The 24144-nt window shown below is 34.1% G+C and overlaps 2 protein-coding genes across 7 annotated transcripts; one reads left to right on the forward strand and one right to left on the reverse strand.

The window, feature by feature from the left end:
• The first annotated feature begins 75 nt into the window (after positions 1 to 75).
• Positions 76 to 18895, forward strand: Srrm234 (Serine-arginine repetitive matrix 2/3/4). 6 transcript variants are annotated; one of them, XM_070662236.1, is made up of 10 exons: positions 76 to 268; positions 925 to 1166; positions 1812 to 1916; positions 6952 to 7260; positions 9295 to 9417; positions 9599 to 9677; positions 10713 to 10768; positions 10955 to 13039; positions 13132 to 13305; positions 15339 to 18895. In XM_070662236.1, exons 2-10 carry the CDS (start codon positions 937 to 939, stop codon positions 15487 to 15489), a joined length of 3312 nt encoding a protein of 1103 aa, XP_070518337.1. In that variant the 5' UTR covers positions 76 to 268; positions 925 to 936; the 3' UTR covers positions 15490 to 18895. The 6 variants fall into 6 exon arrangements, with proteins under 6 accessions (XP_070518337.1, XP_070518341.1, XP_070518340.1 ...); XM_070662240.1 differs by having other exon boundaries at positions 15326 to 15478; XM_070662239.1 differs by lacking the exon at positions 15339 to 18895 and adding an exon at positions 13706 to 13909.
• A 74-nt stretch (positions 18896 to 18969) lies between these two features.
• Positions 18970 to 22973, reverse strand: Bcat (Branched chain amino acid transaminase). Its single transcript, XM_070662262.1, has 7 exons — positions 22445 to 22973; positions 21928 to 22035; positions 21621 to 21830; positions 21021 to 21251; positions 19732 to 20038; positions 19456 to 19610; positions 18970 to 19360 (listed from the first exon to the last, which is right to left on the reverse strand). The coding sequence occupies exons 1-7, from the start codon at positions 22463 to 22465 to the stop codon at positions 19169 to 19171; spliced, it is 1224 nt and encodes a 407-aa protein (XP_070518363.1). The 5' UTR covers positions 22466 to 22973; the 3' UTR covers positions 18970 to 19168.
• Between the last annotated feature and the right edge of the window lie 1171 nt (positions 22974 to 24144).

Genomic DNA, 24144 nt, shown 5'->3' on the forward strand with positions numbered 1-24144 from the left:
GAAAGACACTATTCAGTGCAAGTTAGTACTATCTTCGTCTAACGCATTCAATGGCGAACGTCACGACGAGAGTAGACGAAGCTCGCCGAGGGTGCTCGAGTGTTGCAACGGTCCAGAAGGGCGCTCGCTTCGTGCCCGAAAGTTCCTTTCCTTGTCGAATTCTCTTCCCGCTGAGGCGTACCGTTTCCGCGTCGTCGTACTTGCACGCAGCCGGACAGGTCGCCGGCCCGCAGAAACCGCAGTCGGCCTTTCCTTGACAACGGCACAGGTAAAAAAACGAGCTTACCGAGCGGAAGTGACGGCGGCGGCAAACAGCCGGGGGCCCTTCGTTCGTAACGAGCGAGATTTGCGCAGCGCCGCGCAACCGGATCGATAATTGATTACTGTATTCATCGCTCCTAACCTACGTGTATATTAGTCCGTTGGATTATTAAATGCTTGGGCGCACATATACACGGCGTGCACGTATACGTGCCATCGAGTGACCCGAAATCGTCATTACTTCGCCGTTCGAAACGCGTGAGTAGGCCCGGTAAACGTGGATGTTACCCAATCGGTTGGACGTCGCGTTTCTTTCCTTCATCTCTTTTCTTTTCCCCGCTCAAGGGACGATGATGCTCGACGATCTAATCTGCTGGTCAACATTTTTGCTCGAAGCTGCTCGTAGATTGTATCTGTATTTATTACATTTTATTTGCATGAAAGAACTTGGTCTCACTTGTGACGTTATTCTATCTTTGTTTGATGAATATTAAAGAAGGACAGAATGAGATTTCAAGCGAGAATTATTCCGAGTTCTGATGTAAATAGAAAGCAACTGTTATCTTAAGTGCGTAAAATGTTATGTACGGCAGTTACGGGGAACATTGTTAATTATTTATATTTGTTTCTTAATATATTTTTTCTTTTATATTTGATTCGCAGAAGTGAGGCAAGATGTACAATGGTATCGGGCTTCAAACTCCAAGAGGTTCTGGCACCAATGGACACGTTCAGAGAAATTGGGCAATTGTGCGTAAAAACAAAGACAAAGTCATTTACAAGACCGAAGAAACGAAGATTGATCAATTGAATAAGCAACCAAACAAGGAAATTCTAGATCACGTCAGAAAGAGAAAAGTTGAAGTCAAATGTGCCGAGTTGGCTGACATTCTGGAAAATCAAGGGTAACTATTTATAAATTATAATTTTCCAATATTCTAGCTTTAAAATTATCACAAATATATATATATATATATATATATATATATATATATATATATATAAATTATGTTGAAGTACAATTTATTAACAATTTTTTTGCCATTCTACTGATCTCAATTTTAGAAATATTAATTATTAATGCAATTTGAAAATTATTGATTGATATTTCTCACTTTTAATAAATGCATTTATTTACGTATCAATCGTAATATACTGTAAAATAAATATATGAATTTATTAGAACCGGAAATACAAACATTTTTTTGCAACTAAAATGTAGATCAATACAGTATCTTTGAAACGTGCTGAAGCCACAGGTATACAATAAATCCTATTACAGATTATAATTCCATTAAAGAAAGTAAAAAAAGTTGCTTGTAAATTAGATCAGCAATGATTCTGATCTAAATTAATTAATGTAATATAAAACAATATGACATACAATACAAATAAAAAATATATAGAATATATATAATTTGAAATTATAATATTATTGATGAATTTAATTTGAAAAAGTTAATAACAATATGTGTAAAGAAATTTAGATCAGATTTATATGAGAATTGACACAATTTTGATTTTTTTGTTTTTTTAATTATGAATTACAGATTTACAAATGACGAAATACAGAAAAAAGTGGAATCGTACCGATCATTATTAATGGGAAGCGATGTTAAGTCGTCCACGCCACAAGATGAATTTGGCCGTGTTAAGTAAGTACAATTAATCAAGTTTTTTTGTTAAAAAATTGTTTTAATTAAAAAATAATTTACAACAATCTAGAAATATATTAAAAAGCATGAGTAACATAGTGTTATAAAACGAAAAAATTAAAGTATGATAATCATGCACAAAATGATTGAATTAATTAAAATAACATATAAATAATACATAAAAATAACTAAATTAAATATAATTAAAATAAATAATTTATAATATAATTGTTTTATGAAAATTGGTAGGAAAAGGTATATATTTATATATGCGACTTTAATTTAAAGATATTAATTAGTAACCTTATACTTATTGAGATTGCAATTAAATTATGTAATCTCAAGTTTAATAATAAATTTATGATTATATTAGTGAAAAAAAGGTAGGCTTAGAAGTGCGATAGCGCTTTATTTTTTAAGAAATGCATGAAATTTTAAGGAAAGAGTTTTCGTCTTATTGATTTCTGTCAGCAAAATCCAGGATAATCTTGGCGGCACGTAGATACTATATGAAACGACATATATAACGTTAGAGGTATCTAAGTTTCTCTCTCGATATCTCTCTCGGTACGGTCTCGACTTTATTCTATCCTGTGCTAAATTAAAACTTTTACAAATGCAGCATCACATCGCGATAAAATATATTTCTGCAGATTTATATGCTTCTTAAATAATCCTTATTTAAAAAAGTTTTACGACATCTCTAAGATACCCTGATTATTTAGAAAACTGCCGTTTAAATTCAATTTTCAATATAAATTAAACGTCATGGTAAATTTATTAAGTTATTCATTATTTCAAATTATGTTGACTCTTGCGAGCACATATTGAGAAAGATATCAAAGCTGTAGTTTAGATCTGTGCATGAGATAGAGCAGAGAGGGCGAGGACGCATTCTCCGTGGCAACCTCCGGACCGATGGAGGACAGGGTGGGTGTTGTATTCGCGATATCGACGTATCCCATAGCGCCGGCGCTAAGAGGGTGAGAGGCGACGAGGGGGTAAATCCAGGGCGGTGGAGAACGAAAAGTGGGAAAGAGAGGAGGCGCAGCATCTCGCTCTCTGGCGACGAGCTTTTTCCAGCGTCTCAGTGCGAGGATGGACCGGCGTAACGACGCAGCCAACAGACGCGTCGTCGTGTGCCGTCGTCGACGGATGGTACACCGAGGGTCGAAATAATCTCGGGGCGACCCCGCCGAAGAAGGAACATGTAACGCGACGCGACACACGAACTCGCGGACAAATCACAAAAGTCTTCCATTAGCTTAATTTAATCTGGTAGCGCGGTTACTCTCCCGCTCCTATAAGTCGTTCCTAAGTGCTAAGTCTCGAGTTAAGGATCGCGAGATAGAGCTTAAGTCTAGCGTTAAATTTTTCACGGGAGCAAACGGTTTGCGCGAATTTAATCTTATGGGAAATATCGTGTCGTATGTGATAATCAAGCGATCTTTTGAGTGAGAAGTAAAAAAAGAAAAAGTAAAACTTGAAGGATTATATCGACCGTGTTTTTGTTAGATTAAATCGTAATATTAATCATACGTGGCGAAATATCGTATGTCGTGCATTAATTAAACCCTGAATGTTAAATAATGGTGATTTCAGAAAAGTTAAAGAAATCAGAAGAAATTTACTAGACGGATTATTAATGAAGAAGATCATCATTTACAACTTTAGAATCTGAATTTTGTACAATGTACATAATATAAAAATAATTCAGGTACTTTAATTGGAAAGAGAAGAAAAATAATAGCGAAGAATAAGAAAATTTCTTAACAAGAAGCAAACAGAGGAGAGAAAACAACTTGAGTTTCTCATCAATTTTCATTAAAAAAGTTTTTTTTAATTTATGCAAAGAGCTCGTATTACATGCTCGTCTTTCTGATTTGCGGTTTTCACTCTTCTCTTATAAGAAGGCAACAAAAATTTTTCTATGAAATCCATGTGTCTCCAAAAGTCGACTACCACGAGTCGACGGTATATCGTTAAGAAAAACGTCCTGCTTCAACGGACAGAAAGAAGCACGGCGGTAATCGTGTGCCTGATCTCAAGTCTTCCTGAACTCCTGAAAAGTTAAAATACGTATAGCAATTTCTCTAACACGAGGATTTACATATTGCTATATATTCTTCCACGATCGTATGGAATAAGAAAAGGGGCGTCTTATCAGTCCAATCAACCGTGAACAATAATGATGAAATAACGTGACATAAAACATATAATATAATATAATATTAGATAAGAATTTATTCCTGATAATAAATAGGAAGCTACGAGTGTAATAATAAATTAATACAGTTAAACATAATAATAAGTAAAAATAGAATACGGTATAAGAAGTAAAAGAAGCATAATATCGTGAAACAATTGGAAATACTCGGATATGAGATGATGGGAGTCGTTTGAAGAATATGAAAGTGAAACGACAATAAAGAAAGGGAGAGACGGAACTCGTTATCGTAATCATAGTAATCATCATCATCACCGTTGCCGTCACTACGTGATTGTTCTAACTAGAAAAGCCGAGACAGCGGGTACAAAAGACGTAACGATAGCAACTGAAAAGGGAGAGAGAGAGAGAGCTATTATCTCTGCGCTTGCAATCTTCCTCTCGTACCATCTTTATCTCTTTCATTTCCCTCGTAAAGGGATTAAGCGTCACAGGGCTACTTTCGCAACGTGGACCAACCGATAAAGCGTTTCGAATTTAATTAGCACATTAATATTATCGTGCCAACATTATTCATCATCCTCTTTTATTTTAGGTGATAGAATAAGAAGCAAGACAATGCATTTGAAATAACTATCGACCATTAGAATCTGAAGAGGATATATATTGAAGAGAAATTGTGGCACGGATTCGTAATCAACTTGCACAATCAACGATTATTCTGCGATCGGAAATACATCTTTTACGATAATTTAATAATTATTTCACGCTGGTCAAGCACGAGGAAAAACAATTTTATACCTACAAGTAAATAAAATCTATCGAGATTGAATCTACAGTTAGAGGCAACACTATGAGTAAAAGACTAAGTCCTTGGGAGGATGTCTTGACTGAAAGTTGAATCGGTTATTAGAAATCGATATACAAGCATTCAATACTACAGATTGTATCAAGACATATTTCGAAAAGAAGGATCTCTAGGAGGATAATCTTTATTCATCACCGTATCTGAATTTTGAGGAATGGCAATGTCGGCTACGTTATCACCGGTGAAACCCGCGCGTGGACGTGGCCCAGCCGATGGCCGAGCTTTTTTCGAAACACTGTGGCGAGGTGGCAATTTTCTGTTGGACCGGCAAAAGGTGCTGAAGCGCTCGCGCAAACGCAAATTGCATTACGCGACGGCCAATAACGGTGGCAAGAGGAAGCAGCAGCAGCAGCAGCAGCAGCAACTGCTGCAGATGCAGCGTCAACATTGCTGCTGCTGTCAGCGTATTCAACTACACCTGCTCGCCGAACGGCGAAGCAACATGCGTTCCGTCGTCAGGTGAATCCTTTTGTCACCGTCAGCTTTCCGTTTAATTTTAGTCTTGTACACTGAAATCATCTCTGTACCTTCACTCAATGCATCGACTATCAACGCATAATGCAAAAGTGAAAAAGCATACAGAGATTTTTTATTAATTGTTTATGATTATTGTGCTTTATAGAGATGCACAAAATTTAAAATTTGATTTATTTTTAATTGTATTTATATCAACTAAATTGCTTTTTAAGTTTTCTTGATCTACAGTTTTTATTACAGTTTACTTAATGTCTAGCCAATAAATGAAACCTTTCGCTATGTAGAATGCTCTGGTCATTTGGTCACTGTATATTTAGGAAAAGTATATAGTATACAAACGAGTTTAGCTTTATAATAAGAGATCTATTTATAAAGTTGTAAAATCTTGAACTGATCTTATGCCAAACTTATTTTTAGCAGTAATTGTCGTCACAATTAGAAGCTTGATTTTATGAGAATCCACACAGCCTAGATAATAACGAAAAGCATTTTTATAGAAAGAAGAGAGAAATGGCTTTTTAATTCACTTTGTTCTTTGAACCTGATTTTGTTCGTGGGTCGACTCTACTTAAGTCGCCGGCGGCAATTGTACAGCGTAAAGGGGATGCCAGAAAAGAGAACAGCTGGATTGTATTGATCCGCTGGGTTCCGGCGCCGTGCGTGCAGGCGCGCAGGGGTGGCTTTCGCCCCCAGTTCAATCCTGGTTCACTGCTTTTCATCGTCACAGGAAAAGTAGAGAGAGAAAGAGAGATAAAGGACCCGCGCGAGTTCCACCTCTCCTAGTTATTCCAGTCGCCCCACAGTGTGTTATGTCATTAGCATCGCGACATTCGTTGAAGAGAACATCGACGTCATTGTTTTACGGCTCTGTATAGGATCATTTCGTGAATTTGGACGCTTTTTTTTTTTTTTATATATATATATATATATATATCTTATTGTATCTTCCAAACAATCATCGCCCTAAGAAGTATGACGGTGAAGATTTCAACGCGGTACAAAATCCCGATTGTTTTTTATTCAAGTTTATGATTTTCTTGTCGCAAATCATATCGAGGGTGTTACAGATTGTCTCGTTAACGAAAATAATGTAGTGGAGCAAATATGCCGGGGAATTGATAATTAAATACACGTGGAATCGATTGAATATGATTTAATTGCTTATTTACATTTCACGCTCTTTTTGCTCATAACAGGATTTATAATTCCAACGTGCGGTGCTGCTTAAGACTATAATTTTGTTATGTCGAATTGATCAACGCACTCTAGAAATATCCGTAATTACACATAATTAATATCTTGAAAAATGTGACACTCTACTAATAAAATGTGTGAAATTTAATTGTTAAATTGGAAATTAATTTATGACATATTTAATCGTGGGGTGATTTCTATCAAAATATTACAAATATAACTGATATCACTAATAAACTGATTATTGTTGATTAAGTATTATTTATTATTAATTTTGCAATTGTTAACAAATTTCTTTTGCGAATACTAATTGGAGTTTTTATTTTCAGTGTACGAGAGACTCATCAGATCGCCGAGGCTCAGCAGGAGAAGAACGCGAAGCTGCGCGAGGCATTTGGAATCTCTGAGTTCTTCGTGGAGGGCAGTAGTCTGGACCCGGAACGACACGCGCGTGAGGCGGAGGCACGAGCTGCCGCTGCCGCGAGCAAAGTCTACGAGCTGGTGCATACACCGAGTCCAGAACCGCCGCCATCGGTACCGGAAGTGATTCCCACCACCGTCGAGAAGAAGAAGCGAAAGCGTTCCGGCAGCACCAGTGCGGGCAAAAAGAAGAAGGCGAAGAAGCACAAGCGGGAAAGGTACAGCATAACGTAAACGGTGTGCGCACGGCTCCATGGAGGCTGGATTCGATCCCCATCGTGATTTTTCTTTTTCTCTTACTTTTCTTTCTCTCTCTTTATCTCTCTTCTTCTCATGCTTCCGTTTTAAGTATCGACTTAGAGTAAGATGCGAATCGAGGCTCCAAGACCGCACCCCCGGCCCCGTCACACGTCTTTGGAACACCCCCCAGAAAAGAGAATAAGAAAGCGACCAAGATCCGAGTAGAAAGTCTCCTCTCTTTCTCTTCCTACGTCGGTTAATTGAGACTTCGTACGTTTTGCAAACGTTCGTACTTTATCTCTTTCTCTTTTGCTTTTTTACGCGTTAGCTGGATTTACAGAACTGTAAACTCATGACTCACCACCTACTGTCTCATATCCCGTACACCTTTCTCTGTTTCAAACAGAACTGAGGAGGACTGAGTGCCTACCCAGTAGGCGCAGTAGGTAAGTGTGGTCGTCGCGATTAATTTGCAAAAATAAATTTAAAAAGTAAAAAATTGTAATAAAATTGTAAAAAGAAATTAATCTTCGAGAAAAAAAGAAGAGCTTAATGTCGTGCGTCACGTTAAGCGTTATTAGAACGTTATCGATAGGATTTTCTTTCTCAGGAATTTTCTCTTTTGCGTGATTAGATATCTCCCCATAGGTAAATGTTTGTTATGTTTACATTTTTTTTTTATCAAATTTATTAAAAACTACATACGTATTGAATTAGAAATTATTCAGTTATCAAAGATGTGATCTTGTCCTAGTTCTTTTTAAAAATATGAAAATAATGTACAATATATGAACAATATTAGAAACTGGAATTGTTACTAGAAAATGCAGGCGCTAAAAACGCTAAGAGTAACACAATGCGGTATGCAATATGATTCTTTAATGTAGCAAATAACGGGCAAACATTTGCCGGGGATGGTAAAATAATAAAAACGCGAGTTTTTGTAATAAACGCAGTAAAAAAAAAAGTCATTTAAAGCGTAGAGATACTTGCGTAAAAAATGAGAATGAACATAACAGAAAACGAGAATCATACATTTCTATCTCTCTGTTGTTGTTTATCGATGAAGCTTGTTGTTAATGTCATCTCTCTATTTTTTTCTGACAAGTCCGTCCTTATCGATGGTTATCAAGGTAATGCTAATCCCATATTTATATCAATACTCCTCATATTATGTATTACATATATTGCGTATACTTGTCTTCCGTAAATCTTCGTTGAAAGATGTGGTTTTTCTCGATTGCAATACGAAGTGAGAGAATTTTTCTCTCGGAAACTTCGAAAATGAATGTAAAACCAGATCTTTCAAAGCAAGCTATTATGTAGTCGATTTGTTAGCTATATTACGATATTTTGCGCGATATTGTGGACAATCTCACTTATATGCATCATTATATTTTGTTTTTCTTCTTATTATTGCAAATTCTAAAATGAATATTGTAACGTATAAAAATTATCTACAGAATACTTTTAAAATACTTGGACGAATTTTAAAATCGAAAGAAGAAAGTTTATATCAATATATTTCGTTGATGTAAACTTCTGTTCTGTATAAATGCAAGATACTCGAAAGTTTGTCTAATTATTTTGAAGGTACTTTACATAAAATCGCATTGCTGGTTTTTATTTGAAATTTAATTATTTTGATTGAGAAAATGTATTAAAAAAAAAAAAATTAAATAAACTTGTTTCTTTTTAGCAAAATATTTCAAATTTTTATCAGGAAAATTTATAATTTCTAAACTGAATAGCTTATGTATATTGTATGTATACGTTGATATATCGATAGAACGGGAAATTGTTTTTCACGTACACTGATACGTTGTGTACTACAGCTTTCTTTATATATTGTCAGCACAAAGGTATGCACTTGTCGACAGGAAGACGCCCACTGCAAGAGTTATATAAAACTAAATATCGTTTGACAAAATATTAAAAAAAAAAAAAAAAAAAAAAAAAAGATACTATTACCTCGAGATTTTTCTAACGATTGTTCAATTCCAATTTCATAGATCTGAATCTCCCAAGTCTGGTAAGAAGAAAGAAAAATCTAAGAAAAAGAAGAAGGAGAGGAAGCATAAAAAGTCCGAAGCTACATCGTCCGACAGCGATTCCAGTGACGATTCTGACAGCAAGTAAGGATGATAATTTATCTATTAAGTTTTAATATTTCCTTATGTTTAATATGTTTTAATAATTTAATTAATTTTTGTAAAATAAAAAGAGGTTGATGTTAACTGTTGAACTTATTTTAATATTAGATTATTTAATTAAAAATAGATTATGAAATTAATATGTGATTTATACATTGTCTAGTTCATCCGAGGCTGAGTCAAAGAAAAAAAAGAAGAAGAAAAAGAAAAAACTCAAAGTCGAGGGAAAAAGCAAGCATGAGGTACGTACAACGTCTTGAAAAAAAAATTCTAGTTTCCATTTTTTTCTGTCTCTGTTTCTCTTTTACATATATATTTATACATATATATATATATATATATATATATATATATATATATATATATATATATATATATATATATATATATGTATATACACTTCGGCACGTAAAAGTAGGCGCATGACAACGTCTCTAGTTTACGTTTGTTTCTTCTCAATTTTTTAATCGGTTGACGCTGAGTGGTCACTATTGTTATCCATTTTTTGAGTTTGCCACTTGTCTCGAAAAGGATAGCATGATCGTCTCCTTTTTCTTCTGATTCCCTCCGATTTGCTTGTTATTTTGCGTACGTACAATTTTTCATCTCATTTCCAGTTTTTCGACAGTTCATTATTTCAAAGTATAAATCTCAGTATTGTTTGTAATTATTCAGCGCCATTTGACAGGAGACATTCCCTGAGTGAGTACCAGATATGCCGCTATTCAATGTAATTTCTAATTTTGTGCATTCATATGTACTCGTATACTTTCGAATTTTACGAATTTTACTGTTGTGTAAAAGCCTCTCTATTTCTCACTCGTTGTATGTCAAGCACTATTATACATTAATTACAGAAGATCAATCTCGGAGACTGCTTGTTCTGTAATGAAGAATTATCATTAAAATATATTCTTGAAAAGGTGTTTGTCATGATTAAAAAAGGGAAAATTTTTTTTAAATAAAATAAGTAGGATTTCGGATATTCGTATTTATCAACATTTTTTAATTTAATGTGCATCCTGAAAAGGTCGTCTTTTCCAGATGTGCAGAAGTATATATCTACAAATAAACTGTCTCATATTTTTATTTCTTTATCATTACTACTAATGATAATTGTTGATTAGAAGATCTGAAAGTAGCAGACTCCGGAAAAAATTATTTTAATACTTTGTTTTCTGTTGCATTTTTTTTATTATATTCTTGACGAATGCATGATTGATGTTCACTAATTAGAGTCAATAAGAAATACTAATTGATGTTATATTTCCTTTTAGAAGAAGAAGATTTCGACTAAACAGAAGCGTCAATCATCTGAAAGTTCCGTGGATAGGTACGTCAACTACAAAACCTAATCTAACGTATAATTTTTTTTTTTAAACTTCTACATATGATTTTTATTTTATAAAAACTAAAAAAAAAAGTTGCAAACATTTACAAAAAAATTAACAATTTACTTATTTGGTTAAATTATTATTTAATTCTCTTATTTGATTTTTTATTGGATTAAATTTTACAGCTCTGTGGAAAAATCGAAAAAATCGACAAAGTATGAAAAAAACTCGTCGAGAAATGAAGTTCCCGAAAGTATCGTAACTTCACGAGAACCACTTCCTCCTCGATCAATTCGATCACCGAAACGAGATACATTGTCTAGAGTAATATCTCGTAATGAAACTCCGCCATTACCACCGTCAACTTTTACCAAAACGAAGAAAGATTCACCGAGAAAGAGTGTAGTAGAAAAGCGGGACAAATCGCCGGTGAATCACAATAGGAGTCCAGTTCCATCGTCAAACAAGCGACACAGATCGTCTTCTAGAAGCAGAAACGATAGAGGTGATAAAATCGATAAAGATAGAGATAGAGACCGAGACCGAGATAAAGATAGAGACAGAGAAAAAGAAAAAGATAGAGACAGAGAAAAAGACAGAGATAGAGACAGAAGAAGAGGAGGAGGAGGAGGAAGGTCGCCCAGGAGGTATTCAAGATCACGTCGCATGAGTCCATCTCCTAAACGAAGACGAGAGTATTCTAGATCGCCCAGAAGACACGGCAGGCATTCTGTATCTAGGAGCAGAAGCCGTTCTAAATATGATCGTTATGGATCTTCTCGCAGAAGACCTGTATCTCCACCAGTGAGACGTAGAGAAACAGATTGTCGTCGAAGATCGCGTTCACCGAGAAGACAGCAACGTCGGTCGCGCTCTACTTTGAGTTATTCACCAGTCAGAAAGAATCCAGAACGTTACAGGGATATCTTGGAAGATCGAAAGCCACGGCGAGATCAGAGGAAAAAAATTAAGGGTGATAAAGTAAAATCGCGTTCGACATCGAGAAGCAGGAAAACGCAACAAATGACGGTTGCACCTAGAGTGAGTTTAAGATCGTCAAGCGAAGATGAAGCTGATTTGGCTGATGACGAACCCAGCAAGCAGCAACAGCAGGAAGAAGACGAAAGAATTATAGAACTTAATACATTAAAACTATTGCAGAGTGGTTTGGCGGCAAAGGCGCGTGAGACGTTGGAGAAAAAGGTAATCAGTCCTACGAAGATTAAAATTGAAAGACGAGAAGATGTATTAAATATCGCTTTACCGAACGAACCGCCAAAAACCATTGTGCAAAATTCAACTATACCGATGCGAGATAGATCTGCGTCGAAAGAACCAGTTATACAACCTTTGCCGGCTATTGAATCACCGGTATCTAGCAGATCGCCTTCGCCGGCTCTGCCTCTTACTCGAGAAGAAGCGGCGATTAAAATTAGATCGCCAAGTGAATCACCACCACCGCTGCCGTTACCTCAGCAATCTTATGACAAAATTGATTCCGCGTCTCCTGGTATAAAGACTACAACAGGTAATAATCAATTTTTGAGATCACCAAGTTCCTCCGGTAAAAAAGATTCACCGTCGATCACGTCTTCAAGGAAGGATGCCTCGAAGAGAGAATCATCCTCCCATTCTCCTACAGCGATATCTAGAGAAGACAACATGATTATGAAATTGCGTTCGCCTAGTGAATCACCTCCGCCTCTGTTGAACGTTGCGTTAGTCAGATCAAGTCGACGTTCAAGATCGCCAAAGAAAACCAAATCATATTCTAGATCAGCATCGAGATCATGTACAAGATCGCCGTCCGTCGTGAATAAAGTGAGGTCTTCCAGATCGCCATCCAGAGACAAAAAGTCGCGGTCTCGTTCAAGAGGCAAGAAATCATCGGCATCACCTGGGCGACGATCGATCTCCAGATCTGATTCCAGAGCGAAGAAATTGTCACCAAAAGCGAGAACAAAACCACGTTTGGCCCGTTCGAGATCTTTTTCGATCGAATCAAAACGCTCAAGCGCGTCAAGGTCGCCATCGAGATGTAAGAAATCCGCTTCGCGATCTAGAAGTAGAAATCGATCGTTGTCAAAGAGGAGATCCCGTAGTCGTTCTTCTCTGTCAAAAAAGTCCAGAAGCAGATCGTTATCGAAAAAAAGATCACGCAGCTGTTCGCTATCGAAGAAATCTAAAAGTCGTTCGCGATCGATATCGAGAACGTCTAGGGACAAGAACAAACGCAGTCATAGTAGAAGCAGCTCACGTTCCTCTGTTAGGTAAGAACTCTTAATTTAATTGCCAACTTTAATAAATTATTGAAATTACACAGAAAGGATTTTTATTAAAATATTTTGCGTGTCTTTTTCAGCTCGAGGCATAGTCGGGGTAGAAGTTTTTCCAGTTCATCAAGATCATCGAGCAGTGTCTCCAGTCGATCCTCCCGTTCCTCCTCCAGTAGCTCTGCCTCTAGTAGATCACGCTCACCGTCGATACCTCGTCGTCACGGTTCACCCAGTTTTCTAGACAGACGGCGTATTACGAGGTAAGTATCGCGAGATATATACGTTGTATTATTACAGTAGTTTATATATACATATATTATATATATTTACCATGCACCCTGTGTGCAAGCGCGCTGAACTTCTTGAGTATACCACTGTAATTGTAGACTTTAATTTGTCACTGTTATTAGTTACACATTTTCTTTAGTTCACATTTCTTTTATTATTTTATTGTTGTTATATGTACTGTATCGTATTGTATTATAAAAATCAAAAAAAGAATACTTAAGAAATTGTTTTAAAACAAAACTGTTAGAAAATTTGCTAAAAAGTAATATTTAAAAAAATTTTTTTCTTTTTTCTTTAGAAGTAGATAATTCTCAATGCGATTACAGATCTTGATTTTTCGTGTGCTAATGTTGTATTTATTGTGTCCTACAGGGACAGATCTAAGGACAGACATAGAAGATAAAGTTATGGCTTCGCGCAGCATATATATGTATATGTGTTAAATTTTCCTTCTAAACAGTTGAAAGACTTACAATTAATACTTTGACCGTCGGAAATTAATATTTATTATATATGTTAATCAACATTAATTTTATTTGTATTATTTAGAAATAAACGATGTGATTATTTTCGGTATATTAGTTTTTATAATAATGCATTTTAATATAGTGCTATTGAATGAAAGTGTACACTGATTAATTTTTGTAACTAATATCTGAATAATGTTTAAACATTACTTAATAACATATAAATTTGATTTAAAAAAAAAAAAAAAAAAATTGACAGTCAAGGTGTTAAATAATGTACTATACATATATATATCTATATACATATATATGTATGTATGTATGTATGTATGGAATTTAATTATAATAATAGGATAGAGTCATTAAAATGTAATAAATGTAATAACGGATATAGGAAAGTTTCATGTAAACTGTAATTAATTATCGTAATTACTATCAATCATAATTATCGACAATCTCGCTCGTAAAGACACGAAATAACTTAGCATTGATCTTTTACTAAGTATTTTGACATGTTTTATTTGTACAATCTTATATTTCTTTTTATTTTATTTGATTTTTTTTCTTTTTTATCATCAAATTATTCGTACAATTGAACCATGAACATTATGTAGATATAGCATGCGCATAGATATGTTTTCCTTTATAAATATTGTAAATGAAATTGTTGTCTTACACATACAGGCCCGGTTTCACCAACGCAAGTTAATTTAATCGATCGGTTAACTTTGAGGGTTGCAACTGCTGAACATGAAACTGATGTCATACATCAGTTTTATAAACCATCAGTTGCAAATCTAAAAGTTGACCTACCGATTAGATAAACTCGCGCTGGTGAAACCGGGCTATAGTAGAGAAGATTCCTTTTATTTTGTCAACTGCTAAATAAAAAAATATTACCGACAAAAACAGATTTTTTTTTTCTTGGTTTATAAACTATTAATTATAATTTTCTTAGTTTAACATTTTTGCGGTTTTTTGAGTGTTTGTTGCGCCACTGTATTCTTCAAAGAAACATTTTTCCAGACAGGTGAGTTGTCACATTTTTATTTTGCACGTCTTTGTTTTCTTTATTACAGCTTGTTTAATTAATTTTCGTCACGTTGCATGTGCACTTTGCTATTTTTCGTTTCATAATTACAGTTAAACATTCATTGTCGTAAGTACAAAATAATCTATGCAATGAACCACATTCTTAACGAGTGAGAACTTATTATTAGTAATAATTATTTTGATCAATTAAATATCTAATTATTATTATTTCAAATTAACTTGCTAATTTAAAATATCTACCTGTTAATAATAGTAAAAATAATCATACGATAAGTGAAACATTAGTCAATTATTTGTCATTATTATTCTTAACTTTTAATAATAATATTTATAATGAATTAAATCTTTGTCAAAATCTTTGCTAATACAGAACAATAGAGTAACAAATATTTTATATTTCGCTCTTACAAAATTAACATTATTTATAATTAACAAGCGTTCTTATCAAGGAAGTATTCTAACGTACTAACAGACATTTATTTTAGCGCAAGGAAACGTCCGATTCCGTATCACCGACCAACCCCGACGCCACCCTCGTCACCGAGTAGTTCCGAGAGTAGCAGGCACAGCAACTGGTCTAGTCCGAGTCACCGGTCCAGCTGTTCAGTAAGTCGTAGTCCGTCTTACACGCGTTAAGAGAAACGTCTGTGAATTCTTAATAGGGATTCCTTCCTCGCTACGCTAAGTTCAAAGTAGCGGAATCTAATTCTTTACAATCTGAAGGGAATCACTGTGTCCCCCGCTAATCAATTCTCATGATATTAATTTAAACAGTCTATACTCAAGGTTACATTAATTTAGACAATTAATAGTTGTAAATATTAATTTAAAAACAAAAATTCTAGTCGCGGGAGATCGAAGAATGTTTTAGAAAGGAAATTTAACCCGCCGGGTAAGTTTTACAAAGAAAAAAATTTTAAGAATATCGTACGAAATTATTCCAAAATAAGTGGATACGTTAAGTTAGGTTCTCTTGTGAAGCTAAGAAATTGATCTTTATTAGCAATAATTTTCGTCATGGGTTTTTTGTCCTGTTTGTTCAACGAATTTCATAAGGAACGTTACTCGTATTCTTAATTAGTTATGACGAGATACCTCGTACACGAATTTGTATGCGATATCAGTTTAATTTAGACGACAACAGTTCGACGAATTTTTAAAAGACTGAGTCGGCTTTTAAATATTTTACATTTGTAAAAAGAAGAAATTATTTATATTAATTTTATAAATGTAGATAACAATTTGCAATGACGATTATTTCAAGATGCAAGACAGCTGTTGGTAGAATTAATATATTTTTATTAAGTTACATAAAATTATTTACATCTAAGTATAATATTTATTTAATTTTTTAGGTAGGCTGGAATTAATTTCAAATAAAAATGCCACCTCAAGCATAATTTGTGTATCGGTATAAAGTGCATAATTTTAGTATGCATTAATTTGTTTTATAATTTAATAAGACGAGATAAAGCAAGACTTAAGAAGCAGTTCATAATATTTATTAAAGAAAACAGTAATTTTTTTATCGTAGCGATATTATGGTCTCATTCAATATCTTTTTATCACGATTAAGAAGATATCGCAATATCTATATGTATAGTTCTTTTTAATTTCCCTTCGAATTGTGTGCAATTTTGCGAATACTGTTGATATTAAAAGATTATCGTAAAGAAAAATGACTTACAATGTAGATTTTAATGTATCATACTCTTTCTCTAGTCAAGCAAACTTGTATTAACATTGTGCAGTAATTTTATTTCCTTGTATTCTTCCAAAGGAGAAAGTTTTATTTAATTTTTAACGACGATTTTAAATAAGAAAAGCGTACTACATGACAAGTAAAAGAAGTATTTTAATAATAGATGCGAAAGTTTTCTTTCTCTGTAAATCGTGAAACTTTTGTCGAACGTTGATCTATTTCTATCTTTAAGATTGTACTTTTTTTATTATAAATTCTAATTTTCTTTGTATTTTTTAAATTATCAAATTTGCCAACTTTTAATAAGCAATAATAGGAAAAGAAACAGTTATTTAAGCATTCCTCGTTCGTTAATCGTTCATTATAATATTTTTAGATGTGTAATAGTCTAAATGTAAGAGTTTATTTGCGCAATTACTTTCCACATTCCATAATATAACACAACTTCTCAGACTCAATAAGGAGTGTTATAGATTCAACTTATCTATTCATAATTTCATAGTGCAATGTTATTAATTTGTACATAGATATTTTTTTTAAGAAAATTCTGTAATTTTTTTTTTTTTAATAGTTTAAATTTTCTTGAAACATATACATGTAATAACTTATTTACGTATAGACATAATTTAGTAATTTTTAATTTATTACTTATATATAATATATTTATTTATTTATTCGATAAAGCAGTCCTTTAGATTTAGCAGTTCTGTAAAGAACACTGCGGTTCTTTTACAATATTTGCTGCTTGAAAAAAAAAAAATACTCTAGTCACAGGAAGATTATTTCTCATGAGGGCTTTAAACTGAGCCAGGCAGCGAATGTACCAAAAGACATAATTACAATTTAAAATGTTACTCTCGATGCGCGATTACGCAAAGTTAAGCCTCGAAGATATATGTATAAGGTTAAAGGAGAATCATATTTGGAAAGTCTACATTGTTTACGACTTGACGAAGGAACTATGTAGCGCTAGCTCTCGTAATTTCCAGTTAAAATTTATAATTTTTCCAGTGCAATGATTGTGATTGCTCCCTTCCTTTGAAAGTTTTCGTGCGTATAATATACATATTCGAATATAGCGAAGTTATGGATATGTTAAATTTGGTATTAATATCTTTTGCACGTCGAAAGTACTTAAGTAAGTATTTATCATTTATTATTTAAAACAAAAAAATCATAAATTCCGCGTCAGAAGAACGTTCTACGTGTGAGGGAAGCATTTTTAAATAACTATGCAGAGCGCTCTTGATCTTTTTATCAGTTTATTATTTAAAAAAAAAAAAAAAAAATTTACGAGTTTTTTTCAATAAAACTTCTGACCCTGTTGTCTGTATCCGCTTATGATTTACAGTCATCGAATGTTATTGTCTCGTTAAAGTGAAAGAAAATTCGGATATTATATCTGTAATATACTCTGTATTGTTGTTGTGTGATTAAATCGAAAAACTTAAACACACTCCACTCCACATTGTTTCCGAAAACACTTCCATCTTGATACAAATTTTATAAAAAATTATCGAATATAAGAATACATATAATTAATACATTAACCCTGATATGTGCATCAAAAATAAAAATTATAAATAAAATATTCGGATATTCAATAAGTCCATTAAAAATAAAATGTTAATAATGTTACAGCTAATAAAGAATAGTTGAATAAGAATAATTTAAAAAAAAAACGCGGTTTATATGTAAATTTTTATATTTTTATTTATATCTTGATATTTATTTAAATATCAAATCTATTTAGCACCATGTCAATATGTATTACAATTAATATGTATTTTGTACATTTCTTGGCTCAACATCAACAATTTTTTTTATGATGGAACGTATTATTAGTACAATATTACTTCACTTTGTATATTGAGAATGTTGTTAATATAAATTCATTATTTTACGCATTTACGTCATGAAACACGCGATGCGATTATGCCGGAAAAAAAAAAACAATATAATGATTTGTTTTTCTTAAATATGTTTAGCAATTTTAGAAGCAGAATGGATTAAGATACGACGGAGATCTGTATTTCACCATAACTTTGACACATAAGCGAATAAGTTTTACGCAATATTTTATTGTTATAATTAAGAACACAGCACTTTTGCGAAATCTAGAAACAACATATTAACGTATCGTTTAATGATATGTGTATGTATAAAATTTACACCAAAATGTACAAAGTAAATACACCTAAGTCTATACATAAATATGTATCTCAGCATATATAACAATTAAGTATATACCAGTCGTCGATATTATGTATAAAAGTGGCGTATGTAATAATCATTACATCTAGCAATGATAAAGAAAAAAAAAACGAGCTTCGTTCAGTACGTTAAGTGCAAGTAAATTTTTTTTAATCTAACATTTTCCTACAAAAATATCGCGTGCAGTAAATTTTACACACTTTTTTCAGATATAAATAAATATTAATTTAATTTATTGGATATAAATCGTTAAAAAATCGTACATATATACAAATTATTATTATCATACGTGTACTTATAAATCTTTAAACATATTTCATCGTATTTTACAGCATTTTTACATAAATACGAATATGAATTATGTTTATATGAACAAATTTCTCTGTCATTCGTACTCTGTTATTCGATAATTAAACACCATGGATGCTCGGGTATCACGCCATACTGAATATCGAGCAAGTGTTTCTTGAGCATTTGAAAAATCGCGTTGGGTTGATCCATTGTCGGAATGTGTAACCACTGTCCTTGGAAATCAATATGAGATACAGGACTAATTACGCATGCTGTTCCTGCCCCAAATATTTCCAACAGCTATAACAAAGAAATAAAAAATGTTAAGGCGTGCGATAAAGATTAAAGAAAAAAGAGAGAGAGAAAAGAAAGAGACTCGCTGTATAAAATCTTACCCTATTCTCTGAGAGTAACTGTATGACCTCTTTCATTGTGATAGATCTTTCCGTGACTTTATATTGATTCCATTCTCTAGATATACTTAAGAGGGAGTTCCTTACGACTCCGGGTAAGATCAAGCCGTTCAGAGCTGGCGTGATCAATTCTCTTTCTGCAGAAAATAGAGTACGGATCGGGTCAATAAACCGAGCTATTAAATCAGGCCAGTATTTTCTACGACGTATTTTCGAAACATTTCCGTGACATAAAGTTCACCAGGAAATACTTTTTACCTCCATTATCATTTATGCAAACAACGAAGACGTTCATAGTGCCAATTTCTGTGAGCTCATTGTTTTCGCCATACAGCCATAGCACTTGCTGCAAACCTTTCTCTATGGCTAGCTGTTGCACTTGAATCGTGGGTCCGTAGTTACTGCCTAATTTAGAACTACCGCAACCTCCAGGCCACGCTCTCGTATACTTAGGATCTGCAAGCAGGGAAACTCCTTTCTTGTCTGTGGGCTTGAAGTAAGATCCAACTGGAGATAGGATTACATATAATAAAGCCGAATCCGGCGTCACGACTCCAAGAGTAGGCTATTTAAGGACAAACAAAACGCGCTTAATCAGATTTAAAAGGATAACAATCATCTCTTAAAGTGTAAAAAAAAAAAAAAGTATTATTACTTGAAGAAACATTTTATATGTGCATTCATTAACAGTTTAAATTTATGTAAATGTACAATCTTTTTAATCTATTTTAAAAATATATATTATAATTTGTGAGTTTATTGCATGAGCTTCATACTAATATTTAGTCGGAACCATTATGCAATTTTCATCAGAATTAATATCAGAAAAAAATATCGAACTATTTCAAAAAGGTCACAAAAATCGATTTCGAAAGAAGAAAAATTCCTTTGAATGTGCTGTTATCGTCAAGTTTAATAGTCTTGGTAACGCTTATCTTATAAGTTAGGAAGTCAAAACATTAAAATTGAACGAAAAAAAGACTCTACGTGTCATGACTGCCTCGTGTTACTCGAAATGTTGGAAAAAGCTACAAGAAACGTGTTATTTATATATATATATATATATATATATATATATATATATATATATATATATATATAAAATATTTTTTTACAATTACGAAATAATTTGCGATATTAGTAAAAGTGAAGTCTGACATTTGCCGTATCAAATTTGTTGGGAAAAAGAAAGTAAAAAGTTCTCGAGTGATAAATCAAATAACATGATTGCGGGCGCGTGCATTGCCTTTACATGTGATTGCGCACCAACAAAAGACCGTGATTCCATTTATCAAGTATTATCATTAAAGTATTGAGAAATGTAACATGATTTCTCTCGCATTTGCATTGCAGCAGTCCCGATGACGTCCGCGATATAGCAACATGTAAGTTTACTGTTTTTTGTTGATTATATACTTGTAATTAAACATACAAACGTTCATGCCATTGCATCATTCGCTTTAAAGTGTTGTAACACGATTTTTATAAACAGTAGTCAACTCTACGCGAATGTGACATGTTATTCTTAATGATAAAACGGTACTTACATCGATACCTATGAGTGTGGGACGAACGTAAAGACTAGAGGCGGTAGAATGTGGGACCCATTCTTGATCTATACTGATCAATCTGCAAATACACTTGATCAATTCCTCTCCTCTGAAAGGGGGCAATCCAGATCTCACTGCCGAATTATTCATTCTCTCCATATTCAGCTCTGGCCTGAACAGTCTTATTTTGCCATCAACACCTCTGTAAGCTTTCATACCTTCGAACAGCTACGGAAAGATCGATATATGTAAATTATTAATGTTAAAATGTAAGCGCAACTAGAAATTTCACCTACAATTAATATACGTACAAGTCTAAACACTCTTTGCATATCCTACACTTTAAAAAATGTTACATTGACGTTTTGAATTTAATATCACGGATGATAGTAAAATATCCATTGAACTCTTGTCTTGTCTATCGTTCAAATATTTTTGACAGAGGATATTTCAAGAATTTCTTTACGGAAAATTAATCTGATAAAAGAAGACTCATCAGCTTCGCTTATGTCTAATTACGTTAAATTAATCTTGCGTAAAAGAGGCTCCATTTAAATCCAATTGTGTGTAATGTCAAAATATAAAATATGTTTATACCTCTACAGCATAATGGAGTACTTTTGCAGCTGGATGAAGAACTATATTTTCAAAGGGCATAATTTCTGGTGCCTGCCAACCGTTCATACCTTCGTAATAATGTACTTTGAGCATGTGGTCAGTAAAATATTTTCCAAATGAAAGCTTGTTAACATCTGGCTTAGGACTTAACTGGTCCAGACCAGCAAGGCGGACAGATAAGTCTGAATACTGAAAATAATTACATGTCCTTTTATTTACGTCCGTATTAGATTTAATTATACGATTTAATTGATATCGTAGCAAGAAGTAGACTTGAGATATCTACCTTAAAGTAACGCTGAGGCTGTACCAAGTTCTTGTCTTTAGTTTTCAAAGAAGAACTCCATCTAACACTCTGCTGCAGCTGATTAATGAGATTCCCAAGGGATAAAATCTAAAATTAAAAAGAAATATGCATACTTTTTAATGTTTAAAAGCAAATTAAATTATCGGTTAGAAAAAAATGTGTGCTGATACATATAAAATACAAAATACTAGTATTTAAATTCTATTTTGAATTGTACATACAAATAATATAAACGGCGCAGTTAAATTTCAGCTAATTACATATTTAAATACACTTAGGCTGAATTAGAATTATGCATTAGCGAACAAAGTTCGAAGAGGAGCATGTGTAATACCACGTGAGAAACGATTTCATACATCACATTATGTAAAGGTTGATTGACTATCAATTCGGGTGGGCCTTTAAATATTGTCAAACGTTCTTAATTGTGTTTTAAATATTTCAAGCCCGACGGCGAGAAGAGCCAATGCAATAAGAGGAGATGGAACTGGCTTACCTTACGTCGCAGATGAACCATGTTGAGCCAAATGTCCACTCGACTTAAAGAAAAGAAAAAGAAGTCGATCAACAGATGATGCACGGTCGTTGCTGTCCGTTCGCGATGCTTCGAATGTTCGCACAGGTCATTCTACGCGGCTGTTTATTTTACTTCACCTCTCGCAGTTCCTTTCTTCTTTTCTACTTTCTTTCTGCGAACGTCGTGCCACAACTTTCGAGTTTAGGCAACGAGGTAAACGACAGGCGAATATATTTCGTGTTCAGACAAGTTAGTTTTAGCCTACTTGGAGAACCAAGATAATAAAGCGCCGGCTGAGCATCCGAGAGAACTGGAAAAAGCAAGGTTCCACCGACTCGGGCGAATTAGCTTCTCACAGACTGCTGAAGCGGTGACCGGCTCTCTTCCACCCGGTAAAAACGAACGCGTTTGCCAAAGTAAAACGTATGTCCGTTCGTTCACTCTGCTCGTTCGCTCACTGATTACCGCCGATTCGGCCGCCCGATCATGAATACAGCGTGCTCGAATTAAACGTCAGTTAATATTTTATTTATCAGCGCGGAAGAAGGGAAGAGACATTAGCGGGCAAGCTGAAGAAAAAAAAGGGGAGTGCGGAAGGGGTAGGGATGGAAGCGCGCGACCGCCGAGACCCTCTTCTCGCTCGTCCGTCGCGTTACCGGCCGGTCTCCTTTGACGGCGAGAGAGGGTTCGCGGCGGCCGGTGGATAAAAAGAGGAAATAAATTTACGGGGAGGAGACGGATGGGCGCGCAATCGCGGGAAAAGGGGAGAAAAAATTGCGTCAGGGCACGACGGCACGCGCGCGAACGCCTGGGGCGTCAAAAACATGTTGATAATCGCGTGTTTCCTGATAAGCGAGCCACGCGGCGTTGTTATTCACCCCGCCGGCCAATTTTCGAGAGTATCCGGCATAAATATTGAATCGGAGGCGCGGCATGGGCTAAAAAGACCCGTAAGACTCGTCAAGAAAATAAAATACTTGAGCCTACGTTTTAGTGACGTACGCGGCCATCAGCTGACTCGCGACCATTTCTTTCGTAATGGTCACCATTAAAGTTGGACCGCTTGCGTCTGCCAGTGATCGACTGACTTCACTCGGATGTTATGTCGTCCTAACCTTTTCAAAATGTCGATTTTTCGTTTTTATTTACGTTAGATTTTAATATTGTTAGTCTTAAAAGTAACGTTTAAGTCGTTCAGCTAAAAGCCTCGAGGTATTTTTTTTTTTTTCTAGAAAGAAGGTACCGCTTTCTTTAAGAGTTTAAAATTACTCGAAATTAATTCCTTAAATATGTCCAGTAAGCAGAGTCTGAATGACTTTTCAGTTTGACAGTAAAAAGATTCGCAAAACATTTATTTTTCTTTTTTTTCTTCTTTTTTTTAATCAATTTATTATCAATACATGATGCAAGAACATTTGCAAGAGAAAGATAATTAGCCTCGCAAAGAATTAAGATAGCTACTTTAAGCGCAAGAAAACGCATTAAATTATAATTGTGGTATATAATTTGCAAAATTATTTTGGAAAGTTTACAATCGTCATGTTACTTTCAATAATAAAAAAAAAAAAAAAGAAGAAGAAGACTACAAGACGTCGGACTTCCGTGAGTAAAAATCTGATTTACATATTTTTTCCAAAAATGTAAGATAATCTTTATTATCATCATTTTTTTTTTCTTCT

The sequence above is a fragment of the Cardiocondyla obscurior genome, linkage group LG10, assembly GCF_019399895.1.
Source record: "Cardiocondyla obscurior isolate alpha-2009 linkage group LG10, Cobs3.1, whole genome shotgun sequence".
Lineage (NCBI taxonomy): Eukaryota > Metazoa > Arthropoda > Insecta > Hymenoptera > Formicidae > Cardiocondyla > Cardiocondyla obscurior.